Source organism: Mandrillus leucophaeus, unplaced genomic scaffold, assembly GCF_000951045.1.
Source record: "Mandrillus leucophaeus isolate KB7577 unplaced genomic scaffold, Mleu.le_1.0 Scaffold285, whole genome shotgun sequence".
NCBI classification, from domain to species: Eukaryota; Metazoa; Chordata; class Mammalia; order Primates; family Cercopithecidae; genus Mandrillus; species Mandrillus leucophaeus.
Window position 1 is genome coordinate 947,709 of NW_012102976.1, and position 17,442 is coordinate 965,150.

Consider the following 17,442-nt stretch of genomic DNA (forward strand, 5'->3'; position numbering starts at 1 on the left):
CACGGAAGTCTTTAAAGAACAATTTACAAGCAGAATAAGAAAATATAAAAATACAATAACTGTGACACAGTAAAAAGACTCAGCAGAAGTTTCCCTTGTAACTCTCGTGGCCAAAGCAGATATCAAATAAAAGACGAAATAAACAGGAAATCCACAGAACATGAACAATGAGGAACCACTCAGGATGGCCAAACCGCCGTCTGGCTGTTTTCGCGCCAGGACTCAGGCCTGGTAACGGAAGGGGTTAAAATCCAGTGGCTTGTGTTTCAGCTTGGGTTACGTGGCAGAAACCAACTGGAAGAGGTGGCGTGAGAGCTCTGTTTCTTCTAGAAGAGTTTTGCATCTTAAACGCCCATACTGCAGACAGCTGCCAGGCGGGCAACCCAGCCCCAGGCCACACGCCCAGGAGCGCCCCAGTGCGCGGGGTGGCGCGGCCCAGGCACGCTGGGTTTGGTGGCACCTCGAGCCCCCTTTCTGTCGCGGTACGGCTGCGTTACAGCCCTAATGAACGCGTGCGAAGGCTCCCCTCATTCATCCATCCTCCGGTCAATCCTTTGTCTCAGAGCCGGGCCTTGCTGGACACCATGGCGTACTTTACCGCACGAGTCCCTGAGGACCCCTGGAAGAAGGGATTTCCGCAGGAGGGGACGCGGCGGCAGGACCGCCCTGGGCCCCTTCACCGCGCGCGGCCCCCTGGCGGGAGAGGCCGCGAGCTCTGGAGAGGAGCGTGGGCGGCGCGGAGGCGAAAGCACCACCTGGGAGGGAGAAACCCTCCCCTCCCCTCCCACAGTCCTCAGGAGGAGGAACGCCGCTGCGTTCCAAGTTCTCCCGGGCCCTCTGGCCCCGAGGACTCAGATCCCGGCCGCGGGAGAGGGCCCGGCAGGTGCCAACGAGCCCGGGCGGGCCTTCAGCCCGCACTTCCCCGCGGTCGCCCGGAGCCGGCCTCCGTTAGCCGGGTGAGGAGGCAGCTTTTGGCGCCAGGATTGCCCGGCGCGGCCCGCGCCCCGGGGTGGAGCCTCCTGCCCGGCCGCCCCCCGCGGCACCCCCGACCGGGGTGGGGACCAGAGGCTCCCGGCGGCGGCTCCCGGGCTGTGATTGGCCAGCGCCGCAGGGGGCGGGACGGCGGGCGTGAAGTGGGCGGGCTGGGGCCGCTCACGCTCCCGCTCCCGCTCACGCTCCCTCCTCCTTCCCTGTCTGCGTCCTCGCTTGCGGCTCCCGCTTGCATCATCTCCAGCCGGCCGCTGCACCGGGGAGGCTGGGCGCGGCGCGATCCTCTCCGTCCGCGGCTCCAACCCACACTCCGCGCTTCTCCTCGCCTTTCTCGCACCTGTTCCTGCGCCAGGCCGGGAGACCCCCGGGGCGGCTTCCCAGAACCTGCGAAGCACAGCTGGCCGACCTCACCATCGCCGACTCACCATTCATTGGGAGCCCCGTCTTTTGCCAGAGCCCACGTCCCCTGCCACCTCTAGCTCGGAGCGGCGTGCAGCGCCATGGAGAAGAGCAACGAGACCAACGGCTACCTTGACAGCGCCCAGGCGGGGCCTGCGGCCGGGCCCGGAGCTCCGGGGACCGCGGCGGGACGCGCGCGGCGTTGCGCGGGCTTCCTGCGGCGCCAAGCGCTGGTGCTGCTCACCGTGTCCGGGGTGCTGGCGGGCGCGGGCCTGGGCGCGGCGTTACGCGGGCTCAGCCTGAGCCGCACGCAGGTCACCTACCTGGCCTTCCCCGGCGAGATGCTGCTCCGCATGCTGCGCATGATCATCCTGCCGCTGGTGGTCTGCAGCCTGGTGTCGGGCGCCGCCTCCCTCGATGCCAGCTCCCTCGGGCGTCTGGGCGGCATCGCTGTCGCCTACTTTGGCCTCACCACGCTCAGTGCCTCGGCGCTCGCCGTGGCCTTGGCGTTCATCATCAAACCGGGATCCGGTGCGCAGACCCTTCAGTCCAGCGACTTGGGGCTGGAGGACTCGGGGCCTCCTCCTGTCCCCAAAGAGACGGTGGACTCTTTCCTCGACCTGGCCAGGTAACACTCTCCACCTCGCCCAGGGCCCAGTGGGAGACGCCAGCTCTCGGATGCCCTCCAGTTCATACACACATATGCACATACACTCCTAAGAGTTAATTCTTAGTTGGCTGCTGGTGGCGTTTAACGTTTTAAAAATATCAAAATGACGTCTGGAGTCTTTGCGTGCTGACCACACCTTTGCAAACAGCTGGGGCGCACCGCACAATCGAAAGAGCAGGGCCGCATCTTTGAGCAAGAACCAGTCCCCACCGTTAAGTGGGCGTGTGTTAGGGAAGAGCCCCACCTGTTCTTTACTCATACTCTCGCGCTGCTCTCCCCGGTAAAAATGTTCCGACCACGCCCCAGTGGCTTCCCCTCATTTTCTCCCACATGGTGCCTAAAAGCTTCTGGGAGCATTGGTTAAGTTTTGCCTGTTGGGTCATCCGGCTTGCAATCTTTGGCCTTCTCTGTTACAGTCCTTGGCTGCGAAGGAAGCTGACAATTTTCTGCAGTTATCAGTGGACCCACAGATAGTAGGACTGAGGTTAGTTGAGTGAGGCGTATTGCCCAGAAATATGCCTCTCCTGAGGGCTTGGGGCTTGGGACAGGTTGCTGTCCACCGCAGTAAAGACCACTGCAGAGTGTTGTGTTTCAAAGGCCTTTCTTTGTGCCAAAGTGTGAATTCTAGAGGGGAAGGAGAGAAGCATCTTCACTTAGCTTTGCCTGCTTTTTGTAATTCTTAGAAGTTGCATTTTGTCCTTTGAGATGATGTAGTATCCTTTCTGTGACTTATCCAAAACCTTGGTCTCTCCTGGTTTCTCCATTAGCCCAAAGTTCACAAATGGGAAAACTGCAGCCTGGAGGCATTTACTGATCTAACCAGGTTCAGTTGAGTGAGGAGTCCAGCTGGCTCCCTCTCCAGGTTTCTGATGATTTTGGATTCTGAGCCTTGGAGTTATTAATATATTTTGTCTTGAGTTATTGAGGCAAAGCTCCTCATTGCTGAGGTTGTGAAAAACAGCAAACCCTGGGCAAAGTGACTTGCCTTTCCACTGTTTCCATTTCTCCTTCTGGAAAATGTGATGGCTGTCTGCACTTAAGAGAGAGATTGTTCATTTAAATCAACAACAAAAATTTAGGACATCTGTATTAAAAAAAGAAAGAAAGAAAAAGAAAAAAGAAAGAAAGGAAGAAGACAAAAAAACACTCTCATGAGGGAGACCAAAAGTTCTTGACAAAAGGGCAGATAGTGGTGGCCTCTTAGGACTTTAAGTGGATCACAGCTTTTTTTTCTTTTTAGAGTCTGGATCTTGCTCTGTTGCCCAGACTGGAGTGCAGTGTTGGGATCCTAGCTCACTGCATCCCCGAACTCCTAGGCTTCAGCGATCCTCCTGCCGCAGTCTCCAGAGTAGCTGAGATTACAGGTGCACACCACCACACCCAGCTAGTTTAGAGATGGGGTTTCACTATGCTACCCAGGCTGGTCTAGATCACAGCCTTTGTTCTGTGACTGGCGGCTTGATATTGCAGTCCAGACACTTTAAGTTTGGGAACTAACTTTTAGGTGAGTGCTGAAAGGAAGTCTCCTGAGGTTGAGAGCACCTTTAGCTTATTACCTGCAGGATGTCAGTCAGCTCTCTCAGGGAGGGAAGGCAATTCTGGGGTTAAGGGATTATTCTTTGCAGGGATCTGTGACCCAGGGAGGGAGAATGGATGTTCAGCCCTGCCCTGCTAGTGGTCCCGCACTGGGAGCCTCAATAGGATCTTTTATCTCCAGAAGAGGGGGCAGTGGTGGTAGGGGGGTACCTCATTACCTCCAGCTCCAGAAGGGACTTCTTGTTTCCTGATCATCGTTTTCTAGTTTTAGACCCAAGCCCCTTCAGCTCCTGCTTCTGACATGAATGGTGTACCCAGCATCATAGCTTAGTAGTGTGGGTGCAACTTTTCAATGACTTGGGCCGCACCTGCTTGGAGGGCTAAGAGAGGCTTTGTTGTGGCTTGTTGGGGATAGGCAGTGTTTCACAATTCTTCCAACAGCCAACTGCATCTAATCCAGCAGCTCACGGATAAAGGTAGGACAGGTGGTATATCCTATTTTGCAACTGAGGAAACTGAGACAGAGATTAAGCGATTTGCTCAAGGTCATGGAGTGGCTTACAAAGAAGAGATTAGAAGGACTGTGGGTCTCCTACCCCACAGTGCAGGATTCTGTCTATTTCTCCTAATCCCTCTTCCTCCAAGTCAACATGCCTTAGTAATGTCACCTGCCTAGTCTAGTGTGGCTATCTCGGAAATGCTTTCTCTGGGTCCAGAGAGGAACCTGGTAGGCATATGACTGGGTCAAGACGAATGCCCCTTTCCTCCAGCCAGCATGGAGTCTGAGCTCCTCGTTGTGTGCATCTGCTGAGGTTTGGTCTTAGGCTGAGCAGCTTGTGAAAGGAAACTAAGTCCGAAGCCACCCGGAAATGCTTCCTGAGTCTGGACAGTCTCTGATGTCAAATTTTAAAAATTGCTTCCTTCAAGGAAACCTCATGGATGTGGATTTCATGTGACTCTGGGCATCTTCTTTGGAAATGCAGTGCCCATTCCTTTCTTCCTAGGGGCACATGAATGAAATGAGACTCTGCCAGTAAACACCTCAGTTATCCAGCAGGCCCTCTCCAGGTAGCTGCTCAGAACTTAAACACCTGGAAGAGTGGGAAAGGCCTCTGATGAGTCAGCATAGCTGCTGCCAAGGCTTTGTGCTAAAGTCCATACCCTTTCCTGATGGTAAAGTGCCCCAAAATTCCCCAGGGTCTCTCTGTCATGATTTCTAATTTGGTTTTTAAAGCTGGAACTACAAGTCAGAAAGAGATGAAGCTAGTAGGTGTTCATTACATGTGTATACATATTTTTTAATTCAGAATGTCATTGCTGAGTGGTTTGATCTCCCAGCACACAATGGATTATAAAGAACAATGTAGAATAGAGAATTGGGATGAGAAGGCTGGCGCTAGAAGCACTGAGAAGGGATGGCCAACAGTAGCTGGCAGGTGGAAGAATCATAGTCTCTTCCTGAGCAGCCCGGAGTTCTGTGCCTGGGAATCCAGAACAGTATAGGACTTTCAGAACCATGTGTGACCTAAGTGGTTGACTTGTGGCTTTTCATCCAAAATGAAATAGTTGGGCACCAAAGAGACAGAAACAGGAAACTAGCCATTGTGGAACTTCTTGGTCCCTAACAATGCTTACTGGTTGTGGGATATGTCCATAACTTTTCCATTCCTTGGTTTCCTCATCTTTATCATGGGAATCATGATGGTACCTACCTCGCAGGATTGTTCTGAGGGTTAGCTGGGTTGTGTCTAAGAGCTCTAAAGCTCCTCTGGGTTCTGAAGCTGTTAGAATAGTGCTGGCCCAATACACCTGTGCTCTTGTTATAACTAGAGTGATTGGGTTTTCCAGTTCACCTGAGCTAATGGGGATGGCCCTCTTTCTATAACCTGAAATAAAGGAGGCTAGATGGGAAGAAAAGGAATGTTTAGGGGAACTCAAGATGACTTGAAGCTAATGTAGTCCTTTTTTTTTTTTTTTTTTTTTTTTGAGGTGGAGTCTCGCTCTGTCGCCCAGGTTGGAGTGCAGTGGCCGGATCTCAGCTCACTGCAAGCTCCACCTCCCGGATTCATGCCATTCTCCTGCCTCAGCCTCCCGAGTAGCTGGGAATACAGGCGCCTGCCACCTCGTCCGGCTAGTTTTTTTGCATTTTTTAGTAGAGACGGGGTTTCACCGTGTTAGCCAGGATGGTTTCGATCTCCTGACCTCGTGATCCTCCCGTCTCGGCCTCCCAAAGAGCTGGGATTACAGGCTTGAGCCACTGCGCCCGGCCCCTAATGTAGTCTTTAGGTATATTGGGAACCACATGGCATCTGGAGGAGAAGTGAACAGTAACTGACTATGTTTTAGACTACTAATTAATAGATTCACACTATGGAAAATTTGGAAAGTGGAGAAAGGTCAAAACTAAACATGGAAGAGCCTTCCGTTCTGAAATGGGACAGAAGTCCCCACAGATCCTCACTGACATTCCGGTTTCTTTTTCCCCTGCCTTACATGCTTATGATCTCCAGTTCACCTCTGCTGTAAATTGAAGGGATTGAGGCAACTGGTTTCTAACATTCCTTTGGGCTCTAAAGTTTGTAGTTTTCGAATGGAGAACCAGGGCATAACTGCCAAGGAGGCAGGTAGGGACAGAGCCTAGGCCCAGGGCTCTGGTCTGTGCTGGCAGCCAGAAGAATGGCCGAGGGCCACCATCTTGCAGTAGCATAGTAGGCTGTGGCCGTGTATATAGTAAATACGATTAGGATTTTATCTGTTGCCCAGTTTTCTAGGGTTTTTTTTCTCCGCTCGTGCTAATTTTCTTAATAGCAAACCATGTTCTGAGCCTTTCCCTTCACAGAGGGAGGTGTGCTGGACTTACATCCTTCTTAAGGATGGGTGTGAATAGGTATGGTGCTTCTCAAGCTGCAAAGAACACATTTCTTGAATAGGTGCAAAAAAAAAAAAAAAAAACTATCAGAGACTGAGATTTAATATTAGCCCCCTGTGCTTGCCTTGGCAGCACATATACTAAAACTGGAACAATACAGAGAAGACAAGCATGGCCTCTGTGCAAGGATGACACACAACGAGATGTTCCAACGTGAAGCATTCCATATTTTTTTAATTAAAAAAATGGTAATACTAGCCAGCAAAGTTGAGGAGTGAGTTGTGAACAATATCTTTTCATTATTGACTGTGGCGGGTTGTTGTAACTATGCCCGTGGCTCTCTCTTCTATAGGCAAGATGAAGACTTAGCACATCTAACAAGGATCCAAATTAATTGAGTATGTGAGAGTCGGGGGGCGGGTATAGTGTGGATGCCATAATGTAAAATGTATTTCTTATGGTAGGTCAAAATTAAAAACGTGTGAAACCTCTAAGATACACTACTTAAATCTAGAGGCCCAAGTCAGTCCAAACTAGGAGATAATGAATGAACAAGCTTTTCCAGCGCTATCTAGTGACGAAAGGAAAATAATAGCAGCTTGTAATTTTTTTTAAAAGAAAGATTTTAACTCTTGACCATTTCTTTTACCACCCAGGAGGACACCTGAATAGTTTAGAGACAGAAAAAAGCATCAGTCTAGGGAGGTGGGTAGTGCTGAAGAGCAGACACTAAAGCCAACCACCTGGATTTGAAGCCCAGCTCTATGACGTACTTGCTGTACATGCACAAGTTGTTTGTCCTCTCTGTGCCTGAGTGTCCTTATCTGTAAAATGAGGCTAATGAGATCTACTATCTAGAATGGTTGTGAGGATTAAATGAGTTAATATATGAGTGCTTTGCTAATATTCTAGTGTGTCCCAGCTTCTCAGGGACAGCTGAGGGCTATTTGATACTGAGCATGAGTGCTGCTCTTAATCTAATTTCCCCCAAAAGTTCCCCACTCCAGGGGTTCAGCCCTACCCTTTCCAGCTGGAATCTAAAACTGGATGGAGGCCTTAAAGAGAGGATAGATTCGTACCCCCATCATCAGAGTGCAAGTCCACCAGTCCCAGCCCTTCCTCAGCTCAGCCTTGTAGGGGGTACCAAGATCTGAAGGGGCACATCCCTGTTAACTGGCTCTGTAACAATAAATACTAGGAATAATAAATATTCATCAGGTGTACATACTGTGCCATATCCTGTTCTGAAGAGTCTTTGAAATTTTAATAGATTTGGTAAAGAATTTTTGAACTTAAATAAAAGGAAATAATTCTGGAACAAAATATGCCCAAGCAAAAGTAAATTGTTTTGCATTCTTTTCATATAGAACAGAGAAATGTATACCACCCTTGACAATAGGATCAGAAGAACAAACAGTATCAGATGTTACAGAAAGAATGTCTTTGAAGTTTTTCACTGTGTGAATTGCATGGGTCTGCATAGCACCTCCCACCGTGGTTCTACACTGGCCAGTTCAACCTCATTTCATACTAGTTTTTCTGTTTGTTTTAAGTAATATATTCAAAGATAGCACTGGAAAAGCTTGTTCATTCATTATCTCCTAGTTTGGACTGACTTGGGCCTCTAGATTTTAGATTTAAGTAGTGTATCTTAGAGGTTTCACACATGTTTTTAATTTTGACCTACCATAAGAAATACATTTTACATTATGGCATCCACACTATACCCTCCCCCCAACTCTCACATACTCAAACCAAAACACAGGCTCCACTAAACAATATTTTAAGTGTGATACATGCTGATATTTTTGTCTAATGTATTTCATCTTTTATAAAATACTGGTTAAAGCCAATACATTGATTTACTGGTCTACTGATATTTGAGAAACTTTGACCTAATACATATGTAATTCAAGTAGATCTCTCAGGATCAAACAATGGAAAAAGGAAATATTTGCAAACTTGAATAAGATGAGGAGCTCAGTGCTTAGAAGCATCCTAAACCCAGTGAAAGTGGGTGATGTGCGGAGGTGAACACAGGATGACCATTTGGTCCTCCTGACTTCTGGACTCTGGATTTCAGTACTGTACATCTGGGCTATCTAATACAATAGACACTAGCCACATGTGGCTACTTAAAATTACGTCAAGTGTAAATAAAACTTAAAAATCAGTGCCTTGGTAGCACTGGCCACATTTCAAGTGCTCTATAGCCGCAAGGCTGCCATATTGGACTGCACAAATGCAGACATTTCAGTTGGATGGTGCTGGCCTAGATGGAGCAGAAATGGGAGATGCTCAGTGACTGGGCATTGGTGTCTCTATGTGCTAAATGAGGGGATAGAACTGGATCACCTCTAAAATCCCTTCCAGCTCCATGTCTCTGATTTCAAAAGCCCATGAAGCTACTGTGTGAATGTGAGGAGTTGGGAAAGTGCCTGAAGACAGAGCTCTGGGAAGAAAAATTGTTTGCAGGAGAGGCAACTGATCCTGGATTAGAAGAGAGCTCAAGAGTAAGAACCAGAGTTTACTGCAGCATCCGTGTCTGAAAGCCAAAGGAGAGAGGGAAAGCAGAGGACAGAGAAACATGTTGCTTTACTCTGGCAGCCTCGTCTCCTTGCCCTTGGTGACAGCAGGAGGGCACTGCTCCTGCTCCTGGTCTGTGGCAAGCAGATGATGAAAGTGAAGGAAGATGCTTTCTATCGTGCTTCAGCTCACTGCCACCAGGAGAGTCCTTCCCAGAGACTGTTATCTGAGAAATGAGCTGTATAATCTAAAAAAAAGTTCAGCCCACCCATTGAATATACGTATTTTTTAGTTGGAAAATCTCTATCAGTTATTACCATATTTTTATGTTAAGTTTTTAAACAATTTCAAGGTATGATTTATATACAATAAATGCACTCACTTTAAATGTACAGTTCCATGAGTTTTAACAAATGGATAACTCATGTGACCACCACCACTATCAAGATACTGAACTTTTCCATCACCTATAACTCTTCTCAGCAATCCTCATTCTCCACCCCTGGCCTCGGGCAACTGACCTGCTTTTTATCACTATAAATTAGTTTGGCTTTTTCTAGAGTTTTATATCAACAGAATTATTCAGTATGTACTCTTCTTTATCAGTCTTGTTTTGCTCAGCACAGAGTTGCTGAGATTATCCATGTTGTTGCGTATATCACTTGGATTCCTTTTAGTGCCAAGTGGTATTTCGTTGTATGGATATTTCATAATCTGTGCATCCCTTCATCTGTTGATGGACATTTGGGTTTTTGACTATTATGAATAATGCTGTTATGCATACAGGTCCTTTTTGCAGGCATATGTTTTTATATTTCTTGGGTAAATATCTAGCAGTGGGCCAGACATGGTGGCTCGCGCCTGTAATCCTAGCACTTTGGGAGGCCAAGGCGGGCAGATCACTTCAGGTCAGGAGTTTGAGACCAGCCTGGTCAACATGGTGAAACCCTGTCTGCATTAAAAATACAAAAATTGACTGGGCACAGTGGCTCATGCCTGTAATCCCAGCACTTTGGGAGGCCAAGGAGGGCAGATCACGAGATTAGGAGATCGAGACCATCCTGGCTAACACAGTGAAACCCCATCTCTACTAAAAATACAAAAACAAAATTAGCCAGGCATGGTGGCGGGCGCCTTTAGTCCCAGCTACTCGGGAGGCTGAGGCACGAGAATGGTGTGAACCCGGGAGGCAGAGCTTGCAGTGAGCCGAGATCACGCCACTGCACTCCAGCCTGGGAAACAGAGCGAGACTCCATCTCAGAAAAAAAAAAAAAAAAGATTAGCCAGGCATGGTGGTGCACACCTGTAGTCCCAACTACTCGGGAGGCTGAGGCAAGAGAATCATTTGAACCCGGGAGGCAGAGGCTGCAGTGAGCCGAGATCTGCCACTGCACTCCAGCCTGGGCAACAGAGTGAGACTCTGTTTCCAAAAAAAAAAAAAAGCAAAAAAAAAAAAAAACTAGGAATGGAATTGGTGAGTCCTATGATAAGTGTCTGTTTAACTTTATCAGAAACTGTCAAAACACATCACATTCTTCTGAGGAACTTGATTTTTGGGGGATAGAAGTTGCTCTTTTGCTTCTGGACCCCTCTGTTCCCATTGGATTTTGTAGACTAGATACTGTAGACAGTCTGAAAACAGGTGGATGTGCTAGTGGCTGTTAAGTGTAGATGTTCTGGGTTAAGGACAGGGCCCGTTCTGGGTAAGATGGTACTGGGTTATTGCTTGTAAGAAGAGATTGGGCAGGACAGATAGACAGAATTAAACAAACAGTGTTGTGCTCTTTAGAAGAGAATGCATTTCAAGGCTGTGGGAAAGGCTGTGCTTGCACCAATTGAGGAAACAGCTAATCCCTGAATGATGTGAGGTATTTGCCGGGGAAATTGTTTCCCATGAGGAAAGTGGAGGGCTTCTAACCCAACTCTTTTCTGAACTTCCTGGTCCTCATGGAGAGAGAACCTTAGAGCAGCTCAGTCTGTCAACAACTGAGGATTGTTGTGTGGTGGATACAGAACAGAGAGACGTTGGCACAGGGCCCCTTGCTGCTTCTGACTAGGGCAGAAAATGGAAATGAGATGCCAAACGTAGCCCCCAAGACTGAAATATGTAAGAAAGTTGCTTTGTAATGGAAATAATAACAAATGTAAGTTGTTATTCATCTATACTCTGAAAACTAGCCAATATAAGTTGCCAGTCTGTTTCTACTTTTTAAAAAGTAAATCTAGCTGTGATAAGAATCAAACTTCTGGTCACAGTTTTGCAACAACTTAATTCAGCTAAAGATTATTTTTTTCTGCTTAAATGCAAGCATGTACTCTGGTATTCTCTAAATATACTAAAAGCAATTCAGGTTCTGTGGACAAGTTTGGGAAATGCTGTGTTGCAGGCTATATATGCTGGCCGTCCTGCGAGAGCACCCTAAGCGTTCTAATGCAGTGATTTTTGCATCTTATTAACTTTATTGGCTGCTTTATTGCTGCATAACAAACTGCTACACATTTAACAGCTTAAACAGCTTAAAATCTCACATATTTACTATCCTACAGTCTCTCTGGGGTCAGGAATCTTGGCACAGTTTAGTTAGGTCCTCTGCTTCAGAGTCTCTTACAAGGCTGCAATTAAGGTGTTGGTCAGGGCTAGGTTCTTATCCACAGGTCCACCTGGGGAGAGATTCATCTCTGTGGTCATGTTGTTGTTGGCAGAATTCAGTTCCTTGAAGTTTGGACTGGGAGCCTCAGTTGGCTCTTGGCTGCAGACCACCTGCAGTTTCTAGTCTCATGGGCCTTTCCAACATAGCAGCTTGCTTCATCAAAGCATGCAAGCAGAAGACAATAAGAAGAGTCAGCTAGCACAATGGAAGCTACAACCTTATGTAACCAAATCATGGATGGGACATCCAATCACCTTTGCTGCATTTGTTCATTAGAAGCAAGTCATAGGTCCACCCACACTAAAGGGATTACCCAAAGGTGTGAATACCAGGAGGCCATCTTAGACTCTGCCTGCCACAGCTGGGTTGCAGCCAGACCTGCCTACCTCTGAAACCCAGTGCACTGCAAATAGTTACCTGGAGATCCGGGTGAGCAACCCAGCTTCTTATAGAAGTAAGAATTAGTGGATAAGTTTGACACAAATTGTTAAGAATGATCCAGAGTCTTTTGCTCTTCTAGACTTACTCTTCTTGCAGGAAGTGAGAACAAATGGACTGTCAGCTGGAATAGAATTTCTTGTATATCAAGACCAGCATCCTACACAGAGCCCTCAGTAAAACTATTTGCATGAACAGATTTTGAGCTCCATCAGGTCGATTGCCCTCCTTTCATAACAAATGTTTATAATATCCTTAATTCTAAGATGAAATCCATAAATAAAATGTCCCTGCCCACATAATTTCAAAATATCAATATGATGTAACTGTAATATACAAAACAAAAGGAAAATAATTATAATAAAACAATGTGTTTCAATATATGCATGCTCTAAGATAAAGTGGTTGAATGCTTGCTCCTGAACGCAGAATCATTGCTAATGAGATAATTCTAAATGCAGACTGTTACTTGACACTGGGTGTGAAATTAAGGACTCAGATTCTACAATTTGCCCTGGTGGTGTGATTTTCCAGGAAGGCGAATAACATTTGGAAACATTCTGAACAAAACAAAACAAAAATCATCCCATAATTTGCAAGTCATTACATTTCTGGAAAATTCAGTGTATGTTCAAATTGTGAAAAAAGGAACCTTGTTTTGGAATTAGTTTAGTCTTCAGTAATTATAGATAAGGTTCTTATCTACAGGTATGTCATGAAGGACATGGGAAGGCCTTGAGACAATTCATTATACAGGACTCTACTGCACTGAACAGGACAAATGTGTGGGACCTGGCATTTGTCCCCACACACTCCCCCCAATTCAGGAATGCCTCAATTTTGTAACAACAAAAACGCCCTTGGATTTCACTAGTGGGCAGCACCGCTCAACACTGCACACCACTGCAATGGTACCTAACCTCTAGGTGAGAGGAAAGCAATGCAGTTATAGACTTGGTTGGACACAGTTAAGCTCAGATATCAAGGAGTACCATGAGAGAGACGAAAATGAAAATCAGTGGCTTCAAAGTATCTACTGTGGCCCAGCACTGCAGGCACAGTTAGGGTGCTTAAATCAAGCAAAAGATGCAGTGTCAGCTGGGGGTGGAGAGAGAACACCGTGTTAGGGTTTTAGAAGTGGACATCTCAAAGCAGATACTTTGTACACTGAATTTTAAGAATACTGATGAAGCCAGGTACTATGGCTCATGCCTGTAGTCCCAACACTTTGGGGAGGATCACTTGAGCCCAAAAGTTCAAGTCTGCAGTGAGCTGCAATCACACCACTGCACTCCAGCCTGGGCAACAGGGACCTTTCTAAAAAGTTGTTTTAAAAGAATCTGACAGAATGCTTTCTTTTCCAACAGAAACCTGTTTCCCTCAAATCTTGTGGTTGCAGCTTTCCGTACGGTAAGGCTTGATACTTTGCTAAAAATATGAAACCTTGTTGGAAGAAATATATAAATTACTGCTATGGAGTTAGGTAAGGTAGAACAGGGAGAGACGGTGGTGTTAACAAAACTTGGTAAGATTGGCCTAAACTTTAATAAATGGGTACCTAGAGTTAAAAAACAACAACAACAAAATAAATAAAGAAAGACTGAACAAACAAAACTTTCCAAAATGTCCCACTGGTTCCAAAATTTTTTTACATCACCTAAGAAATACCCTCAAATCACATTTTGGGGATGTCTTAAATATTATAGACTTAAAAAAATACACTTTTATCTTTTTCTCTGATTATAAAGATAATATGTGCTCATTGCAAAAAAAAATTAAAATACAAAGAAGTGTAAGAAAACAAAAATTGGCCGGGTGCGATGGCTCAAGCCTGTAATCCCAGCACTTTGGGAGGCCGAGATGGGAGGATCACGAGGTCAGGAGATCGAGACCATCCTGGCTAACACGGTGAAACCCCGTCTCTACTAAAAAATACAAAAAAAACTAGCCGGGCGAGGTGGCAGGCGCCTGTAGTCCCAGCTACTCGGGAGGCTGAGGCAGGAGAATGGCGTGAACCCGGGAGGCGGAGCTTGCAGTGAGCTGAGATCCGGCCACTGCACTCCAGCCTGGGCTACAGAGCGAGACTCCGTCTCAAAAAAAAAAAAAAAAGAAAAAAATTATCCACAGACACTGTCTAGAGCTACCCATTCTTTTGGTATACCTCTTTCAGATGTGTATTTTCTATGACTGTATACACATACATTTTAAAAATAAGCATACCGTCTGGGTGTGGTGGCTCATGCCTGTAATCCCAGCACTTTGGGAGGCCAAGGCGGGCAGATCACTTGAGGTCAGCAGTTCGAGACCAGCCTGGCCAACATGGTGAAACACCATCTCCATGAAAGACACAAAAATCAGCCAGGTGTGGTGGCATGCGCCTGTAATCTCAGCCACCCAGGAAGCTGAGACAGGAGAATTGCTTGAACCTGGGAGGTGGAGGTTGCAGTGAGCTGAGATCACACCACTGTACTCCAGCCTGGGCAACAGCTAAACGATGCCATCTTGCCTCACATCCCTGGCTTTCAAGAGTGGAGGCTCAAACCAGATTAGAAACAGAGTGAGACTCTATCTCTAAATTAATTAATTAATTAATTAATTAATTAATTAAAAGCATACGTAGTATATACACACACTACACGTGTCGCTTCATAGCCTGCTGTATTTTTAAGGCAGTATATTGTGAATATTTTCTCATGTCGGTAGCTACCCTTCTGCATGACGCCATGGCTGTAGAGTATTCCGCTATAAGAGCATAACATAATTCTCCTCTACTAGTCCCCCACTGATGGATGTTCAGGTTGTTTCTGGTTTTCCCCTATTTTTTGGCAATGCTGCAAGTAACATCCCTTTGACAATTCTTTATACAGAGAAGGAATATAAAGGCCTAGATTATATGGTCTAATCTTACAAGCAAACACTTTTCTGTTTCGACTTAAACCTCTCATTTTTGTTTTGTTTTGTTTTTTGATCTGCATATAAGCACAGGAGTGACTTGTATATATAATGTGAGGTAGGAAAAAAATATAGGTGTATGGGACTTTTTTTTAGTACCTGTCACAGAGGAGGTAGGTGGGTTTGTTTGAACACCTCTGCCTTTCTGTAACACTGATAAAGCTGAGAGAAACCAGAGCCCAGCAAAAGCAGGCAGAAAGCAGGTCTTTGAGTCTATACTTCCTAATTGCCTCCTCCTGACAGTTCAGGGACCAGGTGCCCTTCAAAGGGGCCGGGAAGGACTGTCCTAACAGATTCCACTTGTTAGTACATACTGCCACAGGGAGACACCTATGTGCACCATGCAGAAGCATGTGAAATCAACCAGGGGACCAAAGCTAGAGAGACACCTCACTTCTGTTAACTGAGTCCCCCTGAAGACTCAGCTAAACGATGCCATCTTGCCTCACGTCCCTGACTTTCAAGAGTGGAGGCTCAAACCAGATTAGAAACAGACAGTAGAAGCAGTCATGCTCAAATACATTCTAGAACAAAGTGGGGCGTAAATAAATGAATGAAAATAAAATGATACAATGAAAAATGAACTTTGGCATTATGGAGTTAATGCCAAGGTTATTCAAATAATATGACATATAAGGCTAAGGAAATATCAAACTATCAGCATAAAATTGTGCAGCCTTTCTTCTCCAAACCATTGCCCAAAGAACATAAGCAAATTCTCCCTGTTTCCGTGGGACACTAAGCAACCCAGAGATGTCTTGAAGTATCTGCTGGCTTGGTCCTAATGTAGCTTTTGTACAGTTCTCAGAGGCTCTTGTCAGGCCAGCCAAGTGAGGAATGCCCAGGACACTCAGTGTGATTAGTGACAGAAGTAGCGAGAGCACAGCAGTGCCCTTGGTTCCTCTAGGTCAGTCTTCACCTGTGCACTAACAGTGGATTTTTTTTTTTCCTCTTGATCACAGTATGCAACCGATTATAAAGTCGTGACCCACAACAGCAGCTCTGGAAATGTAACCCATGAAAAGGTAAAGCTTTTTATAAGGTCACTTGTAAAAATATGTCTAAAGCAAATCTTATTTCTTAATTGAAGGAGCATACAGGATGTGTCTTTTTCCCAGCTGGGCCGAAAACTTTGGGGTTTGAATGGGCTATTTGGAGCGAACAGGTTAGGTTTGCTCCTTTGGTTATTTACCAACACGGCCGAACACCGTGTTGCTCTCAAAGCACTGCAATCCTCAGAGGATCCGTAAAACATTTTGTTTGTTGATTTATTCATTGTTTGTTTGTTTGAAACAGGGTCTCGCTCTGTTGCCCAGGCTGGAGTGCAGTGGTGTGATCATGGCTCACTGCACTGAACTCCTGGCCTCAACTCATTCTTCTGCCTCAGCCTCCCGAGTAGCTGGGACTACAGGCGTGTGCCACCATGCTCAGCTAATTTTTTTTTTTAATGTTTTGTAGAGATGGAGTTTCACCATGTTGTCAAGTCTGGCCTTGAACTCTCCTGGCTTCACATAATCCTCCCACCTTTGCCTCCCAAAGTGCTGGGATTGTAAGTGTGAGCCTGTGCCTGGCCCCAGAAAACATTTTATAAAACCTTTTCTGCCATTTGGAAATGTAATTAATGAGTGATTTAAACTACCCCTACACCTATTACATTTTTTAAAAATCAACATAATATAAGGCAGAAATAAAAATAATTTCTAATAAAATGATCCATATTTTACCATGTAAATATACAACTATACTAGAAGACATAATGAAGTTTTCAGATGCTTGCATTACTTAGAATAAATAAATTGAGATTTAAAAGCGTGAGATAGAAGTCAACTCAATATTGTTGGCACATTTTTTGCTATTTTTCCACATATTTTGAAATACATGCTAAATAAATATTTTTGTATATGTATACAGAATTACCCCAAAAGCAACAGCTACAAGTGCAGACCAACATTATGTCTCACACTAGTGACTTGGATATTATTCTAAAATGGCAAATAACACTTGTTGAAGTTCAGAACAAAATGAAGTCTTCCTTCAGTTTACATCCACTTGATATTCTTGGAAAATCCAGTGAATACTAAAACTATGCAGAAAAAATATTTATGGGTAAAATGGAGTTAATTCTAGCTCAGTGTATTTTTTTTTTTTTTTTTTTGGAGACGGAGTCTCGCTCTGTTGGCTGGAGTGCAGTGGCGCGATCTCAGCTCACTGCAGGCTCCGCCTCCCGGGTTTACGCCATTCTCCTGTCTCAGCCTCCCGAGCAGCTGGAACTACAGGCGCCTGCCACCTCGCCCGGCTAGTTTTTTGTATTTTTTAGTAGAGACGGGCTTTCACCGTGTTAGCCAGGATGGTCTCGATCTCCTGACCTCGTGATCAGCCTCCCAAAGTGGCTCAGTGCATTTTAAACAGCT

The 17,442-nt window shown here is 45.8% G+C and overlaps 1 protein-coding gene across 3 annotated transcripts in view; it reads left to right on the plus strand.

The window, feature by feature from the left end:
• Positions 1-320: 320 nt before the first annotated feature.
• SLC1A4 (solute carrier family 1 (glutamate/neutral amino acid transporter), member 4) overlaps positions 321-17,442 on the plus strand; it is a 46,529-nt gene continuing 29,407 nt past the window's right edge. For 2 of the 3 annotated variants that reach the window (XM_011985494.1, XM_011985493.1), the window contains exons 1-3: positions 827-2,017; positions 13,447-13,489; positions 15,994-16,056. In XM_011985494.1, the coding sequence (XP_011840884.1) occupies positions 1,491-2,017; positions 13,447-13,489; positions 15,994-16,056 (633 nt within the window). In that variant the 5' untranslated portion in view covers positions 827-1,490. Of the gene's footprint in view, positions 483-826; positions 2,018-13,446; positions 13,490-15,993; positions 16,057-17,442 lie in introns of those variants that run through there. The other variant, XM_011985495.1, reaches the window with a different exon arrangement.